The sequence below is a fragment of the Malus domestica genome, chromosome 08 (assembly GCF_042453785.1).
Source record: "Malus domestica chromosome 08, GDT2T_hap1".
NCBI classification, from domain to species: Eukaryota; Viridiplantae; Streptophyta; class Magnoliopsida; order Rosales; family Rosaceae; genus Malus; species Malus domestica.
In genome coordinates, this window is record NC_091668.1 from 6,043,925 (window position 1) to 6,071,710 (window position 27,786).

General features: G+C 39.8%; 1 protein-coding gene across 2 annotated transcripts; it reads left to right on the forward strand.

Annotated features, from left to right (window-relative positions):
* Nucleotides 1–18,121: 18,121 nt before the first annotated feature.
* LOC103421638 (probable helicase MAGATAMA 3) lies at nt 18,122–22,021 on the forward strand. 2 transcript variants are annotated; one of them, XR_011583638.1, is made up of 8 exons: nt 18,122–18,375; nt 18,494–19,015; nt 19,111–20,322; nt 20,441–20,777; nt 20,886–21,147; nt 21,246–21,494; nt 21,642–21,698; nt 21,827–22,021. XR_011583638.1 is itself a non-coding variant. In XM_029106818.2 (8 exons), the coding sequence occupies exons 1-7, from the start codon at nt 18,250–18,252 to the stop codon at nt 21,688–21,690; spliced, it is 2,745 nt and encodes a 914-aa protein (XP_028962651.2). In that variant the 5' UTR covers nt 18,126–18,249; the 3' UTR covers nt 21,691–21,698; nt 21,827–22,021. The 2 variants fall into 2 exon arrangements, 1 of the variants encoding a protein (XP_028962651.2); XM_029106818.2 differs by having other exon boundaries at nt 18,126–18,375; nt 20,441–20,765.
* The last annotated feature ends 5,765 nt before the right edge of the window (nt 22,022–27,786 follow it).

Genomic DNA, 27,786 nt, shown 5'->3' on the forward strand with positions numbered 1-27,786 from the left:
TATCTACTCCACTTATCCCACTACAACCGACACCGTTAAAATTTGGCCGAAATGGATGCTTGTTCATCAATTAAGCTAATGTAAATGGTAACAACGGTAATTGCTCCTTTCATATTACTGATTGCCCTAATCACTAGCTTGATTAAAGTCATCAACCATCTATATTTTATGACACTTCTTCCTATTCAATAATTAGTGACCTCATTAAAAACCATCGTAGCTAAGTTACAACTTAGAAGAGTGTAACCCTTGTTGAGATTATTGATATCACGTTGGACTCTCTAATGCTGGCTCGTTAAAATCTTTCTAGGAACCTAATCAAATGAAAAAAAAGAGAGTGAAACAGCATACTTTATGGTTGCTCCCCCTGATAATTGCATGTTTCTAAATTCAGCTCAGCACACTCGATATCCCACACCAATTTTTGGAAGGTAGACTTTGACTAGGGTCGGGTAAAAATGTCCATGCACTACGGTACCATTGAAACATATTTGTTAAACTTCAATTTCATGATTTTCTGAAGCTCATGTGAGTAGATGAATTTCAATGATATGTTGATCGTTATGTTACCTTTGATACAATGTATTAAGTAAATGCATGTACCGTAGTCAATTTTTTTTTTTACACTTTGACCTGAGTTATATATACAATACAATTAAACAACATTAAATTTTATTTATTTTATTTTATTTTATTTTTTATACATGACAGTTCTTAATTTGCTAGCTTTACGAAGGACACAAGTCTTAGATAGGACATGTTCTATTAGGAGTAGGCCTGAACCCATTTCGTTATGGTTCGGTATGCTTGAAAGTACCAAATTAGTACCGAACCTATTGGGTTTGGTTCTGTTCCATATGAAGACAAGTCCAATTCGGTTTTAGGCCCTTCAGTTTCAAAGCCTATTTTTATTTAAAAAAAAATAGTTTTGGGCTTTAGTTTGTTGCAGTTTTTTTTTTAATGAAAATAGGTCCATTTTTTTAAAGGAAAACTAACGAAAAGTTTAAACAAACTTTAGTTTAGTGTTTCATTAAAATTCTTTTTTATTTTAAGGGAACTCTAACGAAAAGCTCCTGGTACTGTTCACTTTAACGAAAAATCACATTTGTACACTAAAAAGTCAATCATGGTAATATTCACTTTACTTTTTATTTTGTCTTTATCATTAAAACTCAATGTACGTAAATAAGGCTAGTTTGGAATGAGATCTTGAACCGAAAAACGAACTTATTCTTTTGATTAATTAACATATTAATTATTCATTTCCATAAGCAATTAAACCATTTAATTGTCCTTACTTAACTCTGTTGAATTCTTCAATCATTACCTTACATGGTAATAAGGCTGGTTCGGGATGAGATCCTGACCCAAAAATGGGATCCCGAATCCCAAACCGATCCTTTTTGGGATGGAAATCCGAATCCCGATCCTAAACCGAAATTTCGGTATTCTCGAAATATTTTTGGGATTTCGGGATTTCAATTGAATAGAAATTTGGCTTCTTGTTAATGGAAGTAGCTGATAAATTCAATTCAAACTTGCATTAAACTTGCAGATCGAGCAGGCAAAGCATAAAAGAAATCGAACATGCAAAGCAGAAAAGAAATCGAACATGCAAAGTAGAAAAGAAATCAAACATGTAAAGCAGAAACCGACCATGGAAAAGCAGAAATCCAAATCCACATAAAATTAATCCAGAAATCCCAGAAAATTAATCAAGAAATCCAAATCGAAACAATCAAAAGCTCTAAATCGTAAATCCTTAATTTGTAAATCCTCATTCGAACCCTAATTCAGAGAAAGCTTCAGAGATGATAGAGAAGGAGATGAATCGATACTAGAGGCGAGAGAGCTTCGAAGATTTGAGAGAGCTTTCGGCAGTAGCTCTTTCATCTCTCTGCTTCTCAACACAAAGAAGATTGCTGCTTTCTGCCTCAAAAGTCAAAACCAAAACAAAAGCCCAGTCCGCACGCCTTATTTTTCTTCTTTGTACTTATTATATTTATGCCTTTCCTTTTTATATTATTTTTCTGCCTTTTGTTAGTGGGAGCCAAAGGGCTCTTGCTTTTGAGTTGGGAAGTGGGAACCGAAAGCCAAAAGCCAATAGGAAACAAAAGATTTCAGGATTTCGGGATTACCGAACAAATAAGATTTGGAAACCAATCCCATACCGAATACTTTAGTATTTTTCGGGACGGGATTACCAAACTTTGGGATTGTTTTGGTTTTGGGATTTTTCGGTTTGGGTTCCTGAATTTTTTGGTTTGGTTTGGAATTTTTAGGAATTTTTTCCAACCTACACGGTATGCTATCTTTTAGGTTTTATTTAGGGAGGTTGTGGGCAATTAGAACTCTTGCTAATCTATAGTGGATTGAAACTTACTTCCAGTTCTCTCTTTAATGATTATTAATCTTCAGGGCTTCCACAAGCCATGAGTGACACTTAGAAGTATGTCATAGCTTCCCAAGCTAAGTAAAAGAGGTGGAGTACCTATTTAGTGGGAGATTACAATGCAATATGGTCTTTCTCTATATCAAATACTCTTGATCACATTGTTTGGTTGATAGTTTATTCATGTCTACTATCCAATGTGATTCTCTTGTTTATATGATTACTATTGGAACCAAATTCGCACACCGCCATATGTAATTGAAGATGCACAAATCAATTTACATGTAAAAGAACAAACAACTGTAAGTAGCCAGAGACCAGGGGGTGTGCTGGTCAAAGGCTTTTCGATAGTCAAGTTGTAAGCAATATTATCAATTCTCATATGACATGAGTACGAGAACTCATAGTTGATTGCATTTAGGGGACTCATTCTTTATTGATCAACTACATACTTGTGTTGGTGTCATTTACACCAATGACTTGAGACCAATCCCTCTTTGAAGAGAAGACATAGTATGTACTAATCTATTCAGACTGTCAATGCCCAATAATCAATCCTAAGATAAGAAACGTTTATAATATGTCTATAAGAGATAAAGTTCTCATGAATCTAACATATTTAGATTGCATTCTCTTAGTTACATATTCCTTGGACTTATCGTTTAAACAATAATGTTTGCCCTTAACTCAAACTAGATTAGTTTAATATGTGAAATATTCGTAAGGTATCATTTCATGATTGGCTTTAGAACACATTTTCAACAAGTGGAATGAACAAAATTGATGATCCAGGACATAACGATAGCATCTTGTTAACATTGCCTTGGTCATCCTTGAGAAACATAAATGAACATTTGCTAGTTTCATCAACATACGAAACTAAAAACCTGCTTTGAAGCAAGGGAAGCATCAGGGCCTGCCATAGAGGGTAATTGGTACGATCCAGCTTCACAGTAAGAAAGTTTGAAACATTGGATAAGGTAGGAAGATGGATAGAGAAGGAAGAGCTTGAAGAATCATATATTATCGGCATAGAATTGGCTACTTGATTAGACAAATGAAAGGAGAACTATCTGGTGAGGCATCTGGATTTGATTCGAGTCGGTTAAAGCTTGAAAGGGAGTTCATGGCCTACTAGGAGTTTTGTTTTCTGATGACTCATATAACACCTTATTAATCTTAATTCAACTGTGCTTTCAAGCAAGAGTTGTCTTAGATCAATGAATGAGAAGGAAGAGAGTGAATAGGGCACCCACATTATTCTTCCCCACTAAAAAGATTGATGATCTTGATAACCTTTCTGAATGTCCGTCTTTGAGGGGCGATTTGAAAAAGGGTATATCTTTCTTGTAGTGCCTTCCATTCCACTATTTTGATCGAGAAAGAATAAAAAATTGAAAATTCAAATGATGTCGTAAGACTTTATTTCGTTGGTGCCATGAAAAACATCAATGCTCAGTATAGTAAGAATGCTTGAATGAGTAAACTCAATTGAATGAATTAATGAGTTAGGCTTCATGTTGAATATATAGAGTTACAAATGATCAGGTTGTTACAGAAGAGAGTTATCTCTTATTACAAATAACTCAAATATACACAAAACTTAAAAAACTAAGAGAAACTAACGATTGTGGAGGAGTTGTAGATAAAGATGGACTGTGGTAATGATCTATGTGCTAGAGAGTTTGAGATGAAGTCGAACTATTCACTTGTGGAGAAGAGCGGGAAGAGGGAAATTCAAACTGGCTTTGCTTTGACCTACTACTTAGCTTGTCACTAAGACCCTATATATATTTATGGAAAGAGAACAAAGACTACAAGAACATTGAGATTAAACTAAGCGAGTTTTTGGGTGGGGCGATCAAGAAAATACTTATGCCAAGGAGTTGGCTATAAACCAGCCTAGACGCCTAAAGTGATAACCTGGGCCCTAGCTGAGCATTTATATATATAAAAATAAAAAAATAAAAAAAAAGCCCAAACCGAAAACATCTTCGTTTTGCGCAAGAGTTTTATAAAATTCATTCTAATTTATATTTCTAACGTAATTTCTATTAGTTTATTATGACTTTATGATGTGAATTAGAGAAATAATAACAATAGTCAAATATTTGATTGCTTGGCATGCTTGTTTGATTGTTTTACCATATATATATATATGTATTCTAACACTTCCCGCCAAAGGTTAAGCTTTGCATTTACTCTCTCCTGCATTTTATCTATCAGCACTATATCATTTGCGAAAAGCATAACCAAATGATATCATCTTGAGTATGTCCCGTTAACTCGTCCACTACCAACACAAAAAGGTAAGGACTTAAAGTCCCTATGAGATGTGGATGAGGATTGGAATCTAAAGGTTTTCACCTAAGTAGGTCAAAGACATAGTATGTGGAGTGCAAGTTCAGTGCCAATAGAAGTCCAAATGAGATAGGATGACGATTGGAGATCAGGAAGTACCAAAGAGTGAAGCGTTATCTTGAATCTATCTTGCAAAAGAACGGAGATTTAGATGGAGATCTCAACCATAGAATACAAGTTGGATGGATGAGTGCATCAGATGTGTTGTGCGATCATCGTATGCTACTAAAGTTCAAAGGAAAATTTTATAGGATGGCAAATAAGACCATCAATGCTTTATGGCACAAAATGTTGGACGATCAAAAATCAACACGTGCAAAAAATGAGTGTAGTAGAGATGAAAATGCTTCATTGGATTTGTGGGCACACATAAAGGATGTGACGACGAACGAGGATATCCGAGATAAAGTAGGAGGGCCTCAATTGAAGATCAGATGAGAAAACATCAGTTAAGGTGGTTTTGACACCTAAACTGAAGACCTATAGATGCTCCGATTAGAAGATGCGACTATGAAAGGGAGGCTCAGGGAAAAATGGGTAGATGAGGATCTACAAAGACTTGGAAAGTGCCTTTAAGAAAAGATATGGAATACTTGGAGCTAGCGGAAGACTTGGAGCAAAACTGAGCAAAGTTACTTTCGAAGATTCATATAGCCAATCCCATTTAGTAGGGTAAAGTTTCGTTGTTGTTGTTGCGGTATTATAATAATTTTAGGTACTGTTAGGTTATCGCATTAGCCGAGATGAAGCTATCCATTAAACGCCTTAGCTTCGCCTTTACTTTTTAAAACATTGATATATATATATATATATATATATATATATATGTATGTATGTATGTTTTCATTGATTAGTATTATAGTTGTTTGGATCAAAACTTAAACTTTGGGCTTGGGGGAAGTTGGCCCAAAGAGCAGCCTAAAGGGGAAAGGTACTCGGAGGCCCAGTCAAAACCCAGCTGAAGTCCAGAAGATAGGAGAAGCCCGTTTCTGACTAGGTGCAGACCACTTGCTTACCTACCCAAAGGCCAAGTGGTATAGACCAGCCAGATATACAGCCCAAAAAGTACTTTTAGATGGCAGTACAAGTAAAATAGCTGATGATTCACTATCCTTCAAATTGCATTCGGGCAAGATTGTTGCTACAGGATGACGAGCCAAGGTGTCTATAAAAGGAGCAGGAAAGGTCAGAATCAAGGACACTCAAACAAACAAATACAAGCACAAACTCTGCTTAAAGCCCGATTTGCCTTCAAAACGAAGCTGTAGTCAGCCCAAGCCTTCATCCCTTTCGGGATAAACCTTTTGTAATAGCTCTGCTACCCTGCTCAACTCTTGCTGTAGTATCGATTCCTCCTGTAAACTCACATCCCTACCCTTTTTCTAAGCTTTCAAACCTCTTGCAAGACGATCAGCCTTGCCCAACAAGGTTAAACCTTGCCCGACCCTCTTTGTTTTTGTCTGTGCATTCATTAGCCTAGCAATATGTTGTATACTACAAGTTATATCCAAGTTATTTCTAGTAATATGGCTATCAAAAGATTCTCTCAGTGCTTAGATCCGATTTGAATATGTCTCCACAGTTCAAGTCAGATCTAAGTTCTAAGCCCTCGGGCATATAAGATTTGATCACCCCAAAAGTCTTTGGCCTCAAGGCATAAAAAAGAACCTGATGTGGACTTAACCCATCCACTACAAGCTTTGATAACAAGAAGTTCAAAGTTACTTGGGGCGCAAGTAATTGACCTGTCACTTAGTTTTATTGCTGTGATATTATGATTACCATATAACGTTCGGGGACGGGATGAATTCTGATGGGAAGCCTCAAGGCCTACACCTAAGGCCCCACAAAGGCACCTATTTGGATTCATCCTGTTTCTCGGGCAAGAACATTGAGAATGGAATGGGTTCTAATGGGAAGCCTCAAGGCCTATTCAAGGCCCCGCAAAGGCACCTATTTGGATCCATTCTGCTCTTTAAGTTCAGGTAATCAGAAGTATGATGGTTATAAGATCTACATAACCAAGAAAAGGAACTTTATATGTTCAAATACTAAGTTAGTTATTTATGGGAAGCCTCAAGGCCTATACCTAAGGCCTCACAAAGGCACCTGTCAATAACTAACATAGTCTTTCGAATATATAATTAAACTCAAACATTGGTTCTACATCTGCCATACTGAAGATGGCAGTGGCACGCCTGAACACTTATAAGTTAATCTTGATTGTGAGCCTCAAGGCCTACACCTAAGGCTTCACGAAGGCACCTTTCAAAGTTAACTCTGTCCTTCTCTTTCAGCCTTGCCCGACAAACCCGCCAGTAAAGCAGGAGCCCGACAGAAAAGTATCAACTGGCCCCAAACCTCTCGGGGAGCTGTGTGCTCGTCGGACAGGAAGCATTCCTCACGGGAAATTTCCACAACGAACATAGTTTTGGCACGCCCGGTGGGATCCGCTGATCAAAGCAATATGTCAAGAGGATCAGAAGATTTCCAAACTGCTTTGTTGCACATGCTACAAAGACTGGAGAACACTTCTGCAGGCTCCAGAAAAGAAGATAATCTGGTTCTCAGACCACCTATTCCTATGTCTTTACCTTATCTTGGGGAGAAAAGTGATAGGGAAAAAAAGGGGCTTAAAACCAATCAACTAGAAGAAGCTGCGGTGACTAATAAACATACGGATCCCTTCTCAGAAGCCCCTATCAATATGATCAGTATGGCCTGGGCAGAGAAGGGAAAAGAGAAGGTCACAAGAGATGAAGAAAGAAGATTGATTGACAAACCCATAAAGGGGGTGGTTAACTTGCCCGAATATCCAAAAGCCGCCATATTCAAAGGAATGGTGCTGTGCAGTAAGTGCCAATGCGAATGTGAGCTCGAAATACCACCCACTGGAACCTTCATAGATCATGAATTGATCAGAAGGAATGATGAGCAAAAGAGAAAAGAGGCACAAGAGAAGGCTCGGCAGACTGCAGGAAGGGATACCTCTTGAAGTGTCTTTCAGCGGTTAAGAGGCGATTCCCAACCAAGGGCTTTATCAGAAATCTTTCGTAACCATGAGGTTTCTGAGGAAGCAGAAGATAAAGATGCCAAGAAGCCAAAAGAAAGAAGTACAAGGCACTCTCAGTATGGCCATATGGGAAGAGAGGTAAGGCGGAATGACAGGATAACAAACCCTGTTACAAAAGACAATCCTGCCCGCCTCGGGCGAAAATGGTATGTGGTCGGGAAGAACGGACAGCCCGTTAAACAAATGGGAGCCTCCATGGTCAGAAGGGTTCAGAGGCAACATAAAGCCTACATGAATTCCTTGAAAACCCCAGCGACGTCAGAAGCTTCAAAAAATCAAAAGGTAGAGAAAACGTCGTCTTGAGGAAGCAGTCAGCTCCGCTGGAGAAGTAAGAAGGAGGTGGAGAGGGCTAACAGCAAAATTGAAGGCGAAGGAAATCATGTGCCACAAAGCCTGCACCCTGGGAAATATAGAATCTTGAGGAGAGCTCAAGAAGATATGGTTATGGTACCAACTCCCGGATGGAAGGCAGAGCAACCTATTTGCTTTGGGACTCTCTCCCCTGAGAAAAAACAACCTTCTCCATCATTGGGGGATCCCTTCGGAGAAGTTCCAAAACAAACACCATGTCCAAGTGTAAATCAACTCGAGGGGGCACCAGAACCACTGCTTCCACTAGATGCTATGGCATGGTTGGATGAATTCATGGACCAGACTGGAAGCAAAAAAGAGGAACGGCCAGAGCCTAACAACTTTCATATAAACATGGCATATGTGCTATCTGCTATGTTTGTTGCCCAACCTGATCAGCCCGCCGCCATGGAAGGAGATTATGTCACAACTGAACCAATGATGGCTCATGTTAATATGGAGGTAGCGGAAGAAGGAGCATCGGGAAAAACTGCATCATCTGAAACATCCAAAGAAGGTCCTGTAAGGATCTATACAGACAAAATGGTGTTCAGTCGCCCGAATATTTCACTTGCCAATCATCTGAAACCCATATATGTGACAGCTCATTTGGAGGGGGTGCCCTTCAGAAGGATGTTGATTGATGAAGGGGCAGCTGTTAATGTATTACCAGCAAAGGAGATGAAGAAGTTGGGGAGAGGCACAGAAGATCTTATTTCTACAGACCTCACAGTTTCTAATTTTTCGGGCGCTATCACCAAGACTCTTGGAATATTGCCTTTGGAAGTAGATCTGGGGTCTAAACAGATCATGCTGGCGTTTTTTGTAGTGGACTGCACCTTCACTTATGAAGCCTTACTTGGAAGGGATTAGATCCACCAAAGTCTTGTTGTGCCCTCCACCCTACATCAACAAGTGGCTGTGTATCATGAAGTAAGCGCAAAAGAGCCAGGCTTTTGGGAGATGGTAGAGGCCGAATCACGGCTATTTCTTCCCACAACCAATATAGCGGAAGCAAGTTTCTACAATCCCAACGTAGGAATCTTGAAGTGTTTGGGAGCAGATGAGAACGACTGCCCTACCAAGGTGACGGCCCAAAAGCTTCTAGAACAAGGAATGCTCCTTACTAGAGAATAGTGGGATAGACCTTTTATTATCCCAACACCCCTACATCATCAATGATAGAACAAAAAAGGAAAGATCAGGTAATGGCAGTCAGATCCCTGATTAAAAGACTATTGGTGTATGGGAAAGAAAGAAGACAAGAAAAAGAGTTCTTAGACAGAAAAGAGCATGAATGGCAGGTGGAAGTTTCAACCAGCCAGGATGAAAGCAGTGAGGAATATTGTCAAAAAGAATTGGAAATGGCCATTCAAATGGCCGAATGTATATATGACCTGGATGAACCAGACGACTTGCCCGAGAGCCAGGAGCTAGTTGAATTTTTGTGTGCAGAACCTGATAAGCCACCACCGGAGGTCCAAGATCCTTTGGAAGTTATTGAGCTAGGAACAAAGGAGGACCCAAGACCAATACAAATCAATGGTTTATTGGAGAAAGAAGATCGGGCACAAATTATCTGTCTCTTGCAAGAATTCAGAGATTGTTTTGCTTGGCATTACACTGAGATGCCGGGTTTAGATGCAACCTTGGTGGAACATAGAATGCCCATCAAGGAAGGATATAAGCCGGTTATGCAAGCACCATGAAGGATGTCGAAGGAGATAGAAGAGAAGGTCAAAGAAGAGATTGAAAGGCTCGTAAAAGCCGGATTTATCAGGCCAGCCAAATATGTGGAGTGGTTAGCCAACACTGTACCCGTTTTAAAAGCTGTAACAAAAGCAGTACGATGTTGTGTTGATTATAGAAATATTAATGGCGCTACACCTAAAGACGAATATCCTATGCTTATGGCAGATCTTTCCATAGATGCGGTAGCAAAAAACAAAGTCTTATCTTTTATGGATGGAAATGCCGGGTATAATCAGATAAAGATGACTCCGGAAGATATACATAAAACAGCTTTTAGGTGCCCTGGGCATGTGGGGGCATATGAATATCTGGTCATGCCCTTCGGGCTCAAGAATGTTGGTGCAACCTACCAAAGGGCGATGAATACCATCTTTCATGATCTGATTGGCCATAACATGGAGGTGTATATTGATGACATTGTGGTGAAATCTGTTGATGCACAAAATCAGCGAGGACTTTAGTACAACAGAAAGTGTCAGGTTTGTGACCTTCGCTTGGTTGCTTCGATCACTAGTGAAGATAAGTACGTAAATGAATAGGGACATGGAAGCAAACACAAGATGTACGTGGTTCACCCAGATCGGCTACGTCCACGGGGTAGAGGAGTTCTCATTAATTGTGAAGAGTTTACACAAATACATAGATTCAAGCTCTCATTTTGTGAGTTCTAGTGAATAGTTTAGTACAAAATGACATTAGAGATTATTGTGGGAGAATGATCTCTATTTATAGAAGAGAGTTTCTAGTTTTGTTCTAACATTGACACGTGTCGTGTTGTGATTGGCTTCTAATGTTGACACGTGTCGCGCTGTGATTGGCTTCTGATGTCGACACATGTCGCATTGTGATTGGCATCCTGGTTGAAGGGAAGCTCTTTTGGGTCCTTGACGGTATAACGTTGATCGGTGCTCAGTAGTTTCGGGATTGGTCAAGTATGGTACAAACAAAATCCAAGACGGAAAAGCAGCATCTGATAGACCTCAGGCATGCCTTAACAAGAATGAGGGTCCACAAATTGAAAATGAATCCAAAGAAGTGTGCGTTTGGAGTAAGAACGGGCAATTTCTTGGGATTCCTAGTTCATCAACGAGGGGTAGAAGTGGACAAGAATAAAGCTCGGGCAATAATGGAGTCACTTTCACCCACTAACAAAGTGCAACTTCAGAGGCTGCTGGGAAAAATTAATTTCTTAAGAAGATTCATTGCCAACCTAGCGGGCAAGATCCAGCCACTGACTCCTTTATTAAGACTGAAGGATAAGGAGAATTTTGAGTGGGGACCACCACACCAAGAGGCTTTCGATAGTATCAAAGCTTATTTGACTTCTCCACCGGTATTGGTACCACCTCAGAGGGGAAAACCCTTAAAACTATATATCTCCGCTTCAGATAAATCAATTAGGAGTTTGCTGGCTCAGAACAACGAAGGCGGGAAAGAGCAGGCAGTGTACTCCCTCAGTAGAATTCTGACCGAGGTAGAAACAAGATATTCCCCAGTAGAGAGATTGTGCCTAGCTCTGTATTTTACTGCCAATAAGCTGAGGCATTACATGTTACCTTGTCACGTGCACATCATCGCCAAGACAGATGTGATAAAGTACATGTTGTCAAAACCAATGTTAACAGGGAGGATCAGGAAATGGATTCTAGCATTATCAGAGTTCAGCTTCCAGTATGTTCCCCAAAGGGCAGTAAAAGGCCAAGCAATTGCTGACTTCTTGGCAGAGCATCAAGAATCTCGAGATGAGATAATCAATATACCAGGAACCCTGGAAGTTATTAATGTTTGGATCCCGCCAGGCAAAGGGATATCGGGCAAGGAGGAGTGGATCCAGCAGGAGATAAGAAGAGTGGCTGGTTTGTGGTTTACTCATTGGAAGTTGTATTTTGATGGTTCTTATACTCAGAAGGCTTCAGGAACTAGGATTGTGATTATCAACCCTCAGGGAATTTATCATTATTACTTATTTCTCTTAGACTATCAAGGGAATACCAACAATCGGGCAGAGTACGAGGCCTTAATAATTGGTTTGGAAATCTTGATGGAGCTGGGGGCAATGGAAGTTGAGGTGTTTGGTGATTCAGAATTGGTGATAAACCAGCTAAAAGGGGAGTTCAAGTGCAGACATATCGCCATGGCCGGATATTATTTGGCAGTCACGTAGTTGCTGAGATATTGGGATTCTGAGATATCGGTGAGTCATGTTCCCCGGGGAACCAACTTAGCAGCCAATGAGATGGCGCAATTGGCCTCAGGTATATCAGTACAGGAGAGAAGATATGGGTTGGATGTCGAGATTCAAAGGAGAAATCTTCCTTCTATCCTGGAAAGAGGATTCAACCAGGATGTAATGGTTCAGGAAACCAAGGTAGAAGATTGGAGATCGCCCATCATCCATCATTTGAAGGATCCCTCTTCACCTACCAGCAAGAAGAACCGACAGCAAGCAACTAAGTATGTCTTGTGGGCGAAAGACCTGCTAAGGAAGATTCCAGACGGGTTATTATTGAAATGCTTAGGCCAAGAGGAATCCATGAGAATGATGGCCGAAGTACATGAAGGAGTATGTGGAGCACATCAGGGCGGAACAAAGATGATGTGGCTGCTCAGAAGGTATGGATATTTCTGGCCCGACATGGAAAAAGATTGCAAGTTCTATGCCCGAGGGTGTGAATAATGTCAAAGGCATGGTCCTCTCCAACATGTACCCTATGTACCTTTGAATCCAGTAGTCAAGCCGTGGCCCTTCCGAGGATGGACGATGGACTTCATCGGGCAGATATATCCAGCTTCTAGTAAGTGGCACATTTTCATAATTGTGGCAACAGATTACTTCACCAAATGGGTGGAAACATCAGCAGTAAAGTCCATAACCTCAGCCACAGTCAAGAATTTCATTGAGACCAAGATTCTATACAGATTTGGGGTACCTGAAACTATTGTGACTGATCGAGGGCCATCTTTCATTTCAAAGGAAGTTGAAGAATTTGCAAGTAAATACAAAATAAAAATGGTCCAGTCCAGTCCTTACTACCCACAGTCAAATGGCCAAGCAGAATCCAGTAACAAGATTTTGGTAAACATTATTAAAAAAATGGTGATTGAGAGTCCGGAAAATTGGCATGAAAAGTTGGGAAACACTTTGTGGGCATATAGAACTTCCAAGAGGGCAGGAACAGGGACAACTCCTTATGCTTTAACCTTCGGGCAAGATGCAGTACTTCCCATGGAGATCAACGTAAGTTCTGTCAGAATTCAAAATCAGTTTGGGTTACACAGCGAGGAATATATCGAAGCCATGTGTCAAGGAATTGAAGACTTAGATATAGCCCGAATTGAAGCCTTGAATCAGATTCAAGAAGGAAAGAAGGCTGTTGCCCGAGCTTATAACAAGAAGGTGAAGATGAAATCTTTTAAAGAGGGAGATTTAGTATGGAAGACAATCCTCCCTCTAGGAGCTCAGCTTAGGGGCTTTGGAAAGTGGAGCCCGACATGGGAAGGTCTTTTCACTGTTAGTCAAGTGTTGAGCAAAGGGGGATACTACTTGGCAGACCTTGAAGGGAATGAGCAGAAACATCCCATTAATGTTAAATTCTTGAAAAAGTATTGTCCTACATTATGGGATGTTAGAGATTGTTACATTGAAGAGGATGCAAGGTAGAGCAGATATCAGAATATCAAGGTGCAGGGTATGATCACCAACCATTCAAGAAGACAGAAAAACAAAAAGTTGCTAAAAACAAATGTTTATTTCATTTCGACAAATTTGTGATATTTACAAAAAGATCTAAAAATCGAAGTACTACATTCGATTCCTTCTGGATACAATGTTATTTTCAACTGGTTTTCTGATGTCTCCTTGGATAGGACCTGATCAGGTGATCGGGTTGTGCGGCCAACACGTGCCTGGTATGAGATCCTCAGGCAGAATTACCACCACGTGTGATGGTGAAGCCTGATTTATCACGACGGCAAGCAGGAAGGCAAGCCATCATGAGGAAACCGTCTGACCAAGGGTGTTGGAGATAGCAGGGTGATCGACCAAAGGTGTTGGGGATAGTAGTTGTCTAGTGATGACTCTTTTTCTCACGAAAAGGGAGTTTTAAGAAACCCCACTTAAACTCTGAAGAACTCATTTCACAGTTTTGGGAGAAAAACTTAAATCGGATAAAAGATAAGATTGAGGATGATTTGTGGGGAGAACCAGAATTTATAGGAATGCCAGAAGGTAGTTCAAGGGTCGTGGGAAGATCAAGAGACTCCGGGTGACGTCAATCTCAATCAAAAGATACAAATTCCGAGAGCAAGGGTGCAGACGCATGCAGCTATTCAATTAATATTGGCGCCTGAAATTCCAGGCTAAATATCAATTGAATGGGGCAATGTTTGGATCAAAACTTAAACTTTGGGCTTGGGGGAAGTTGGCCCAAAGAGCAGCCTAAAGGGGAAAGGTACTCGGAGGCCCAGTCAGAACCCAGCCGAAGTCTAGAAGATAGGAGAAACCCGTTTCTGACTAGGTGCAGACCATGCAGACCATTTGCTTACCTACCCAAAGGCCAAGTGGTATAGACCAGCCAGCTATACAGCCCAAAAAGTACTTTTACATGGCAGTACAAGTAAAATAGTTGATGATTCACTACCCTTCAAATTGCATTCGGGCAAGATTGTTGCTACAGGATGCCGAGCCAAGGTGTCTATAAAATGAGCAGGAGAGGTCAGAATCAAGGACACTCAAACAAACAAATACAAGCACAAACTCTGCTCAAAGCCAGATTTGCCTTCAAAACGAAGTTGTAGTCAGCCCAAGCCTTCATCCTTTTCGGGATAAACCTTTTGTAATAGCTCTGTGATGTGGTAAATTACTTGACACACAAATTAAATCCTCTTGTTGATAGTTGTAGTATAGATGTAAGTAGGGTATCGTTCTAGGCCGGGGATTAGGAGGGATTGCTAATCTATTCTAAATTAATTTAAAAATATTAAACAAGACTCAAGGACACAAAACTAGGCTAAAAACTCTAATAACTCGAAACACACTTAGAATGACTCAAAATAATGAAAACAATCAAATTAGACACTAGGAACTGAAATGGACGGAAATTGAATTAAAAGACTAACAACAATGAAAACTAATTAAATAATATAATTTAATAATGGGTGGGTGTTTGGTTTTGACGAGAACTAAATTAAACGTAAATAAATTACAGAATTGACAAAAACATAAAAGTAAGGTAAAATGATAAATGACAGACTAGCTAGAGGGTTCTTCTCCACACATGACACATATGCAACCTAAATTGATTTTCAGTTGTTCTTTCAATAAATTGTAAATCTCAACACCCCAAATTAACCGTGAATTGCACTAATTAACCCTCAGTTTTTCCACAAGTTATTGGGTTGGATGATTGCATACGACAACCCAAAACATTCCCTACAAGTTCCCTACATGAATTGCATAATAGAGATACAAGCAAGAATCATTAAGTTCTATGAAAAACATAAGCATTGACGAGGCACTCGTTACTATGATTTGCATGAAACTTATGCCAAAAATTCACTTAACACGATTGTGGATAACAACCTTCACTACTTGTGAATATAAGTTCATAACGATTAGGTGAAATTCACTTATATTCTAGCATCAAATTCATGCATGTAAATTAAGTATGCATCCTTAATCGACATACAAAAATAAGTTATCTATCAAGCAGTTAAGCAAATTAAATCACAACTGAAGGTAATCAATTCATATTACAAATATATTCATGGCTTTGAATTAACCTCTAGCCAAAATAAGTTTAATTACACATTATTAAAACACAAATAAACCAAAAGTAAAATATAAGTGGGAAAGATTTAACCGAGAGAGAAGAGGCTTGCAGCTTCTGTTTCTGTCCACGTGCGCCTGCCTTCTCAGCTTCTTTCTGCTCGGTTTCCTCTCGAACACAAGCTGCCACGCAGCAGCAATTGCCGAGCTGCAAGGTCCTTCTATTTTCAAGGCTGCACAGCAGCCAAGTCCACGTGCTCTCCCTTGTTTCACGCTGCCCAAGCAGCGTTTTTCAGTCTTTTCTCGTGCACAAGCTGCAAGGCAGCAGTGCCCTCTCAATTGCTGCAAGGGCAGCAGTTTTGCTCGGTTTGTGCTCTCTCTCGCTGCCCAAAGGCAGATTGTTTATTTCCTGCGCAAGACAGTCCCCCGAGGCTCTCGGCCTTTCCCTTGCTGCCAAGGCAGCGATTCCTTTCGTTCCCCCCCGAGCCTCAGCTGCAAAGGCAGCTTATATTTCTCCACGTGCTGCTTCTTCAAATGCTGCCAAGCTCTTCTTATTTTCTGTGCTCACCAACCACACTGCACTCAAGAGTTTTGTTTAATCCTCTTTTCTTACACTAGCTGCAAGTGCAGCTTTCATTTCTTTTGTTTATTAGCTGCACACACACCTACCGCACTTCACAAATGCCATTCACCAACTCCCTCTATATATAGATATATATGTGATATATATATATATATATATATATATTATTTATATATCTATATCTATTTATATGTATATATATTATATATATATATATATATTTTATGCTCTCCATTATTTTTCTAGTGGTCCACCCGTGTTCCACTATTTTCTGTTTATTATTTAAAACTCATTTGTGCTATTTTTATTTTCTTTGCATAACAAATCCTATAAACACAAAAATAGCGTAAATAGCTCAAAAATATAAGGAACTAACTAAGAAAAGACGAGTGAATTTGAAGTAAAAATATATATAAATATGATCCGATCACTCTGCTACCCTGCTCAACTCTTGCTGTAGTATCGATTCCTCCTGTAAACTCACCTCCCTACCCTTTTTCTAAGCTTTCAAACCTCTTGCAAGACGATCAGCCTTGCCCAACAAGGTTAAACCTTGCCCGACCCTCTTTGTTTTTGTCTGTGCATTCATTAGCCTAGCAATATGTTGTATACTACAAGTTATATCCAAGTTATTTCTAGTAATATGGCTATCAAAAGATTCTCTCAGTGCTTAGATCCGATTTGAATATGTCTCCACAGTTCAAGTCAGATCTAAGTTCTAAGCCCTTGGGCATATAAGATTTGATCACCCTAAAAGTCCTTGGCCTCAAGGCATAAAAAAGAACCTGATGTGGACTTAACCCATCCACTACAAGCTTTGATAACAAGAAGTCCGAAGTTACTTGGGGCACAAGTAATTGACCTGTCACTTAGTTTTATTGCTGTGATATTATGATTACCATATAACGTTCGGGGACGGGATGAATTCTGATGGGAAGCCTCAAGGCCTACACCTAAGGCCCTACAAAGGCACCTATTTGGATTCATCCTGTTTCTCGGGCAAGAACATTGAGAATGGAAGGGGTTCTAATGGGAAGCCTCAAGGCCTATTCAATGCCCCGCAAAGGCACCTATTTGGATCCATTCTGCTCTTTAAGTTCAGGTAATCAGAAGTATGATGGTTATAAGATCTACATAACCAAGAAAAGGAACCTTATATGTTCAAATACTAAGTTAGTTATTTATGGGAAGCCTCAAGGCCTATACCTAAGGCCCCACAAAGGCACCTGTCAATAACTAACATAGTCTTTCGAATATATAATTAAACTCAAACATCCGTTCTCTGAAGATGGCAGTGGCACGCCTGAACACTTATAAGTTAATCTTGATTGTGAGCCTCAAGGCCTACACCTAAGGCCTCACGAAGGCACATTTCAAAGTTAACTCTATCATTCTTTTTCAGCCTTGCCCGACAAGCCTTGTCCGACAAGCCCGCCAGTAAAGCAGGAGCCCGACAGAAAAGCATCAACCGGCGCCAAACCTCTCGGGGAGCTGTGTGCTCGTCGGACAGGAAGCATTCCCCACTGGAAATTTCCACAACGAACAATAGTACAATCAATTTGTTGGAAAGCGAAAGAACATTGATACCTAGCGGCTGGCAAGTTTTCTTTCTCTGTAGACCACGAGTCTTGGTCAAGTTTTCCTGAGTCCTCTACTTGGTTGCTAAGCAAAATATCAACTAAAGGTGTCCAGGTGTCTGTGCCATTTTCCCCTAAAAAGGAAGAAAAAGAAAAAGCACATATATCATAAAGTAAATGAAAACATTGATACCCAGTGGCTGTCAAGTTTTCTCTCTCTCTCTGTAGCCTGTACACTATTAGTCTTGGTCAAGTTACTTGCTAAGCAAAATATTTCATTACAAACTTTAAATAAAAAGGAGAGCCACGCTAATTGAAGCCATTGGCTTCATCAATATTCCTTAAACTCGAGTCATTGCGACTATCATCCGAAGATCGATCAATTTGTACGTAATGAATCGTCAGGAGGAGAGCAATAAGTTGAACAATTATGGAGTTGCAGCAGGTCGAGGCTTAATCAATGTCGTATTCTCTTGGTCACCTAAGGATGTTCTCAATGCAAAGCTTTACGAAAATCAGGTTAATTTGTACTGTGTCCACTGTCCTGTGCTTACTAACTTCTTTCTTATTCGATCATGTACTTGTCGCTCGTATTGTAAAATTACAACGACAATTTTCCTTTCATTTCAACTTACAGGTGACAAAGATTCCTGAGACATTTTCTACCACGACGAGTTACATGAAATCTTTCATCCCTTCACTTGTTGAGGAAACACATGCTGATCTACTATCAAGCATGACGAATCTATCGAAGGCACCTACTTGCGAACTTCGGACTGTTACGGCTTCTGAGAATCATAGACCTCCTAAGGACTTGTTTTATGATGTTACTTGTGTAGGAACGTATGTGCCACAGGTTGGAGATCTCATTGCCTTGACTGACATTAAACCAAAATGCGTTGATCATTTGTACAGGTCCAGAAATTCGTATCTCATTGCGTATGTTCATCAAATTAGAGACAATAATCTCTCAGTACTCTCGTCCAAGCATATCGATACAAGAGGATACACGCATGCTGCGGGCAAGAGAGAAACAATGTTTGCTGTCTATTTGATGAACATGACAACAAATATTCGTGCATGGAAAGCCTTGAATTCAGATGACGCAAACACAAATCTAATTAAGACTGTGTTGCAACTGCAACCCAGTTCATCACATGTATTAATCTTCTGTCATTCCTTCGACACCATGTACATTAAACCTACTTATTCATTTTAGATTGTTACTAATTCTTTTATGTTTGTGTCTTACAGGGTGGGAGTTCATGTACAATTTGCTTTTCAAAAGAAAAGTGCTTCGATTCCCTTTCGACTAAATGGCCAGAAATGTTGTGTGATCTAAATGAATCCCAAAAAGCTGCAGTTTTAAACTCTATCAGTTTGAGTAGATGCAAACACCAAAATTCCATCAATCTAATATGGGGCCCTCCTGGGACTGGGAAAACGAAGACAGTCGGCATCTCACTCTTTGCCCTCTATAAGTTCAAGTGCAGAACACTAACATGTGCCCCAACCAATGTCGCTGTGTTAGAAGTTACAGATCGACTCGTGAGGTTGGTTAACCAGTCTCTTGAGTATGATAAGTACGGGCTTGGGGACATAATTCTATTTGGGAATGGTGAGCGAATGAAGATTGGTAGTTACAATTATCTTTTTGAGGTATTTCTTGATAGGCGTATTAGTATTCTGACCAAGTGTTTTTCCCCGTTGAGTGGATGGAATCATTGGTTAGAATTGATGATAAGTTTGCTTGAGAATCCAGAGGAGCAGTACTCATTGTACATAAGGGAAAAACAGAAGCATGACGAGCAACATAAAGAAAGTGAAAACAGCAACTCATCAAGCGATGATGAGAACAACTTTCTGACATTTGAGAAGTCTGTGAAGGAAAAACACATTAAGGATGACAAGCAAGATGAAGAGAGTGAAAATAGCAGCTCATCAAGTGATGATAAGAATGTTATTCTGGCGTTCGAGGAGTTTGTGAATAACCGTCTTGATTTCATTGGTCAGCATTTGACAGTTTGTATGGTAAATTTGTACACTCACTTGCCAACAGCTTGCATTTCACTTGAGGTGGTGAAAGACATGATCAGAGTTGCAGGGTTGCTTAAGTCGATTAAATCTATATTTAGGTGGGCTGGCGTTACTAATAATCAGTTAAAATTACTTCAAGAAGATTGCACTCGCACTCTCAAGTCACTTCGTGCGTTTGCAGTTCCGAGTTTGAATGATGCACAAACAATAAGAAATTTGTGCCTGGCGAAGGCTTGCCTAATATTTTGCACCGCATCAAGCTCTGCCAGACTGCATACAGATGGAATGGTGCCCCTGGAATTGTTAGTCATTGATGAAGCTGCTCAGCTTAAAGAATGTGAGTCAACAATTCCATTACAACTACCAGGTCTTCGGCATGCTATTCTCATAGGAGATGAGAGGCAACTCCCTGCAGTGGTTAAAAGCCAGGTTTCAGTTTTATCCTTTTTACATGCTCTTTGGTATTCATATTATTAATTAGAAGCTTATATATATATATATATAATTTGTCTTAACAACTGAATATATTTGATCATCGAACTGCTAGATCTCCGAGAAGGCTGGATTTGGAAGAAGTTTGTTTGAAAGACTTGTGCAGTTGGGACACAAGAAGCACCTTCTCAATGTCCAGTATAGGATGCATCCTTCAATCAGCTTGTTTCCGAAAATGGAGTTTTACGACAATCAGATATTAGATGGTCCAAATGTCAGTGAAGTGAGCTACAACAAGTGCTTCCTTGATGGAAAAATGTACGGATCCTACTCATTTATAAACATAGCAAATGGGAAAGAAGAATTTGATGGCGGGCGTAGTCCGAAAAACGTGGCTGAGGTTGCTGTGGTTTATGAGATAGTTTCTAGGCTTTACAAAGGTTACTATTGTTGTAAGCTAGTTGATTATGTTCTTAATTTTTCTTAGAATGTATATGCTGCTCGAAACATTCTTAGAGTATACCATTTAGTTTTCTTAATTTTTTCTTGTTTTTTGACAGAATTCACTCGCACAAAAAAGAAGGTTAGTGTTGGGGTAATATCACCTTACACGGCTCAAGTTAATGCAATTCAAGAGAGAGTCAAAGAGTATAGTGAAGTTTCGGCTGGCTCAGACTTCTCCATGAGCGTGCGATCTGTTGATGGATTCCAAGGTGGTGAAGAGGATTTGATAATTATATCCACTGTCAGATGTAATGGAAAGGGCTCTGTGGGATTCCTCTCCAATCGTCAACGAGCAAATGTGGTTCTAACACGCGCAAGGTATTCTTTGACCAAGTGCAGCTCAGGTGTAGCACTTACTGTCTGAGTAATTGGTGGTTTTAAAAGTTAATCACTCTTTCTTGTGTCTGTCTGTGTAGGCATTGTCTTTGGATACTGGGGCACGAATTGACCTTGATTAACAGCAACTCAATTTGGAAGAAGCTAATTCTTGACGCGAAGAAACGAGAATGTTTTTTTAATGCTGATGAGGATGAGAAGTTGGCTCAGGCTATTGCCGCAGCCCAATCGAGTTGCGATGAAGATGATCCAATGGAGCTCCTTGCAAGACCACTTTCTTCACTCAGGCTGACTGATCGGACAGCTGAAACATCAACTCCAACTTACAGGTGTGTGCGCCATTTACTTCACAAATTCTATATTTGTAGCATGACCGATTATTATACGTAATTAATGATAAACACAACCCTCTAATTTGATTTCATTGATTGTTGTAATTTAAGTAGTAATTATTATTTGTCTTTAATTTGTACCAGGAACAATTTTCGGCGCGGAGCTAGGTCCAGCAGAGTGATAAGGTGGTGACTAAAGAGGTATATTAATAATTCCTAGTTTTCATGTACAAACATTAGATTGAAGTGCATTTCCTTTTAAGCCATCTTACTTTCCTGAAAGTACTTTGGTGTATGACAATTGACAAACAATTGAACCTTATGAACAGTTTAGAGCAGCTGCAGCAAGTATTGTGCGTGGCTCCAGGACGGAAGTTGTAGCCATTACACATCGTATGATTTGGGAAGATCTTTGTCATTGCCGGATGTAAAATAGTAGAATTTTATTGTATCTTTCGTAGCTTGATTTTGCAATTCAACGAACGAAACAGTTATTATCGAAGTATATGATCCGGATTTTATTATATTACTCAGTGGCATCTGTTGGGTTGCATTGTTCACTCCTCCAGCCCTTAAGTTAAAATGTAGGGTGAAATTCATAGACATCGAAATTTTGGTGATATGAATGTTTACCAACGTGTTAAAGTTCCAACGTGCTAGGGTATAACATGGTATACGCCACTTGTCATACAAGCGTGTGACCCAACGAAATTAGACGGAACATCTCATATTGAAAAGGGGTGCATGAAGGGTATCGGAAGAAATACCCTTGGAGGATTAAAAAGTTTTTTTCTCATTTTTGGGCTATGACAAGGCAAGCACACTTCAATCCATTACGGATCAAAACAAGTTTTTCTCATTTGAGCAATGACAAAGCAAGCACACTTCAAGTTTAAAATTGTATTAAGTGGGAAAATTAGGTCATAAGTTAGGCCACTTCAAGTTTAAAATTGTATGAAGTGGGAAAATTAGGCCACAAATGGGTGGGAAGAAAAAAAAATTGTGGTGGTGATTCATTTTCAAAGCCTATAAATAGGCTTCTCCATCAAGGTATCAAACATCCCAAAATCACACATTCAAAGCAAGGCAACCAAAAAGAAGCAAACGCATTATTTGGCTACTCTAGTTTCCTTGCTAAGAGCCAAAACCTTGTGGCCCTCGTTTATCCAAGATCAAGTCATCGTGACCCTTGGATCAACAACCTCTACATCATAAGAACCACCAGACACCCTTACATGTGCCGGTTCCTCCATTGTCACATCCTAGACCAGCTCCGCTATAGCACGATATTTTTCGTTTTGGGCCCCAACCATGCCCTCACAGTTTTGTTTCTGGGAACTCAGACGAGAACTTCCCAGTGGGTCACCCATCCTAGGATTGCTCTCGCCCAAACTTGCTTAACTTACTCGAAGCCAATAAGTTTCCAAAATGCCTTATGCTATATGTAGGTGGGCATGTACATATAAGGCATATCACCCCATCTTCGTTGGTCGATGTGGGATGTTACAATCCACCACCCTTAGGGGCCCGACGTCCTCGTCGGCACACTTGCACCACACGGTAGAGTGGCTCTCATACCGTTCTGTCATATCCCAAACCAGCTCCACCGTAGCACGATATTGTCCGTTTTAGGCCCTTATCACGCCTTCACATGTTTGTTTCTGGGAACTCAGACGAGAACTTCCCAGTGGGTCACCCATCTTAGGATTGCTCTCGTCCGAACTTGCCCGAAACCAATGAGTTCCCAAAATGCCTCGTGCTATATGGAGGTGGGCAAGTACATATAAGACACATCACCCCCTCTTCGTTGGTCGATGTGGGATGTTACATCCATTGCCAAGAGCCAAAACCTTACGGCCCTCGTTCGTCCAAGATCAAGTCATCGTGACCCTTGGATCAACAACATTACACATCTACAAGCCTCCGAGATCGAATCAGATGATCAAGTTGTAAAGAGATTGTAGCCCTACAAATTTATTTGCAAAAACATATTCTTTGTACACGTGTTCTTGTTGGGTGCACCAAAGCATGCTGCTATGGCAAGCACGAGGATGCCTCAGAACGGCGAGCAAGGTTTGTTCACGTTAAAGGTTCATGAGAGTGCTCATTGTCACCAGTTTTGGACATATACTCAAGCGTTAGAGCCTACTGCAAATCACCAACCAACAACTGCTGCACGGATGAATGAGACTTCACCAACATCCTCGATGTCTAAAAGAGAGTCACATTATTTGGTTGCGCAAGTCATGACCCTTGGCGCTACCTCAATTGAAGAATAGATGGCTTAGATGATTGAGGTGATTGCAAGGATGACCAGAACTCTCAAATTAAAAGACTTGCAGATTGCTACACTCATGGACAAGTTGGGGGTGTAGCACTCTAAGTCATTGACTACACTCAGCATGATGAAGCTTACAAATACAAAGCAATGGAAGGATGAACCAGTCCTTGACTACATCAACTGATGGCGCACTCTAAGTCTCGACTGCAAATACAGACTCTCGGAAATCTCCTCGATCAAGATGCGTGTACATGGCATGCATTAGGAATTACATTACATTCTTTAAGGCATTAAGCCCCGAACCCTTGAAGAGTTGGCTACCCCCTCCCATGACATGGAGTTGAGCATCGCCAACCATGGAAAGAAAGAGTTGATCGCCGACTACAAGAAGGACAAAGTTTTTTGGGCCAAAGGTGGAGAAGGCTACAAGGAAACCCATCAATTTAGAGCCCATCAAAATCTTTACACAAGACACAGCTCCTGTCAAGATTTCCTCAAAAGATAAAAAGAAGGAAGAAAAATGGAATAAACATTTTCGTGACCAGGAGAGACATAAGCGCACCTTGAAGGAGCTCAAAGAAAAGACCTACCCATTCCCTGACACTGAAGTGGTTGCCATGCTGGAAGATTTGCTCGACAAAAAGGTGATTGAGCTACCTGAGTGTAAATGACCAGAAGAAATGAACCAGGTGAATGATCCAAAATACTGCAAGTACCATCGCATCGTTGCTCATCCAATAGGCAAGTGCTTTGTGCTAAAGAAGTTGATCATGAAACTTGCTCAGGCTAGACCTTGAGGATGCCGCAACGACAAACATGACGAACATTGTGTTTGGATCCTTTGATCTGATGCATGTTTGTGTATTGCCAATCAAGTCTCGGCCACAATCGTCAAAGGGGAAACATGAAGTGCTTCATGTGAGAAAAGCAAGCACCATGAACGAAGCAAGTCGCTTCAGTAACATGGATCTCCCTAATGGTTCGTCAACTAATGACAATGAAGAATGGACATTGGTGACAAGGAGAAAGGCACGTCAACCGTGAACGCAAGTTGCTTAAGCAAGAAAGCTAGGGCAAGAAGGAAGTTCTCACTGTCATGATGCGAAGACCCAGCCAAGAGCTACCGTTAGGATGACAAAGCTGACAAGTAGAGAATAGCCAAAGGTTTGGAAGCCGCAAGCTTGAATGGCCCTGTAAGAGTACTCTCCTAAAGGCTTCCTTAAACACAGTCCAATCATAGTCGCTTGTTACATGGTTGAGGAGGAAGAATCTTCAAGTGAAAAAAATTATACCAATAAGCAAGAGGAGGTTTCTCCACAAATAGAATGACTACCTTTGCATTTTGGCATGTAAAAAGCATTACAACTGCCCGAAGAAATACGAAGGGCATTAGCGAAAGCATTAATGGATCTTGACAGTTACTCATCGAAGGCATGCAAAGTTGACGGTTTAGAACTTCGACCTCATAAGTACGCTATGTGCTATGCCACATATGCTACTATCAACTTCACTGATTAAGACCTACTTTTAGGGTCGAAACCACACAATCATCCTTTTTTTGTCTTAGGCTACGCAAGAAAGCAGAAGGTCGGGCGCATGCTTGTTGATAGAGGCTCAGCCATAAACCTCATTCTGAAGTTAACAATGATAAAGATAGGAATCAAAATAGATGAGCTGTCTTGGAGCCGCCTTCTAATCCAAGGTTTTAACCAAGGTGGGCAAATGGCGATGGGCATGATTAGGGTTGAGATGGTGATTGAATAACTAAAGTCGAATACGCTGTTTCACATGATCGATGCAATGACTTCTTTCAGCCTACTATTGGGGAGACCTTGGATTCATAAGAATAGAGTCGTATCGTCAACTTTGCATCAATGCTTGAAATTCTACAGATGAGAAGTGAAAACAATACATGGTGATACTAAGCCATTCACCAAAGTAGAGTCGTATTTCGTTGATGCCAAGTTTTACATGGATGAAGACATGATGCCAGAAGCCTTCCCCAAGGAGATCCAATCAACAGGCAAAGCCGTGCCTATGAAGGAAAAGTTGCAGGCAGTGTCATCTCCTAAGAAAAGTGGCGACAAACATTCAAAGCGCTCGACATCAGAGGAGAATGAAGCATCCCTAAAAGGATAGAACATACCATTCATTTGATACATTCCAGTGTCGTGAAGAAAGTATGGGTAATCCCCATTTGAGAAAGAGACAAACAATGAGCATTAAAGAAAACTGGTGAAATGAGATGTAAAGCTCCTGAAGGTAACCACAGTTGTGCCGTTATCAAAGCTAGATAATTCAAATGTTTCAAAGCCATCATTGCAAAGTTTCGTTAGACCGATACAAAACATGACAGAGCGTGGTTTGCTTCCTACCAAGAGGACTGAGGTCGACTTTGACCCTAATGCTTACAAGCTTATAGCAAGGGCCGAGTATGATGATAGGAGCATATTTATGTGATTTTGTTATCTTATTTCTTTGCATTTATTTAGATAATTTCTATTTATTGTAGTAATTTAAGTTATTTTTGTATTATTTTAGGTCCAATTGGTAAAGATGACAATAAATGGCAAAATGGAGCAATTTAGAGCAGTTTTGGACTTGGATTGGACAGCAGGCTTGGATAGCATATGGGCTGACGTTTTTGGTGTTTAAATGGTGCTAGATATGTGCTAAAATCTGGTGAAATTAAAGTTGAGGCTTGGAAGACAAGGAATTACACAAGAAAGTGGAATCCTAGTTGGAGAGGAACCTTATCTTATCCTATCTTATCCAATCTTACCTTATCTTATCTCCAGCTGCAAGGAGAAATCCTTATCATATTTCAACACTTCCTATCTGATTCTAGGAGTCCTAAAATAATTCAAACTACCTAATATTTTTCCTCCTGGGATTCAACTATGCCTTTACCCTGTATATACATTATTGCCGTAAATTAGAGAAGGAAGAAGTGTGCCGTAACCTGCAATCATTCATTGAAGTCGCTGGAGTTTTCTGAGTTCTTTCTAACTTTATTTTAAGTGTCAATGTTTATTTTATATTATTTTTTAGTTATGATGAACATGTGCAACTAAGTTTCTTTTAGCTAGAGGTGAATTCAAAGTCATGATAAAATGTTTTATATGAATTGATTACATCTAGTTATTATTTCGTAAAACATGAATGCGATTTACTTATCTACTTTATAGAGAACTTATTCTTGTATGTTTATTAAGGGACACTTAGTTTGTATGCAGGGATTTGATGCTAGAATATAAGGGAATTTCACTTAATCGTTATGAACTTATATTTGCAAGTAGTAAAAGTCACTAGTCATGATTGAGTTATGTAAATTCTTGGCAGGAGTATCATGCTTTTCATTGTTACGAATGTTTCGTCAATGCTTATGATTTTCACATAACTTAATGATCTTCGAGATGTATCTCTATCATGCATTTCATAGTTAGGGAACTTGAGAAGAATAATTTGGTTGCGTCGCTGAGTCCAATTTAATGAACTTAGGAAAATCTTAAAGTTAATTAGTGCTGTTCACAGTTAATTTGTGGCATTGTCATTTATGGTTTATAGGAAGAATAACTGGAAATCGATTTGTATGCATATGTTTCATGTGTGGAGAAGAACCTTTAGCTATCATTTCATCCATATTTTATTCACAACTTAATTTACTTGTTGCCCTTTACTTTTGTTTTAATTAAATTCGTCCAAAATCTCCCCCTCATTGTTTTAATGTTAGTTTAATTTAGTTTTCAGTTTTATAAGTTTAGGTTGCATTGATTAGCATCACTTCTAATCTCCGGAATAGAACGATCCCTACTTACTCGTACTACGATTGCATAATTTATAGGGTTTAATTTTTGTGTTAGTTTCTATCACATCAAATTATGGCGCCATTGTCGGGGATTAGTAAAATTGCTAATCACTCAGTTTTTTGTTTATTTTTCTTTTGATATTTGATTTAGTTTTATTTCTTTGATTTCAGGTACTAGATAAGCAAGACATGGAAATTGC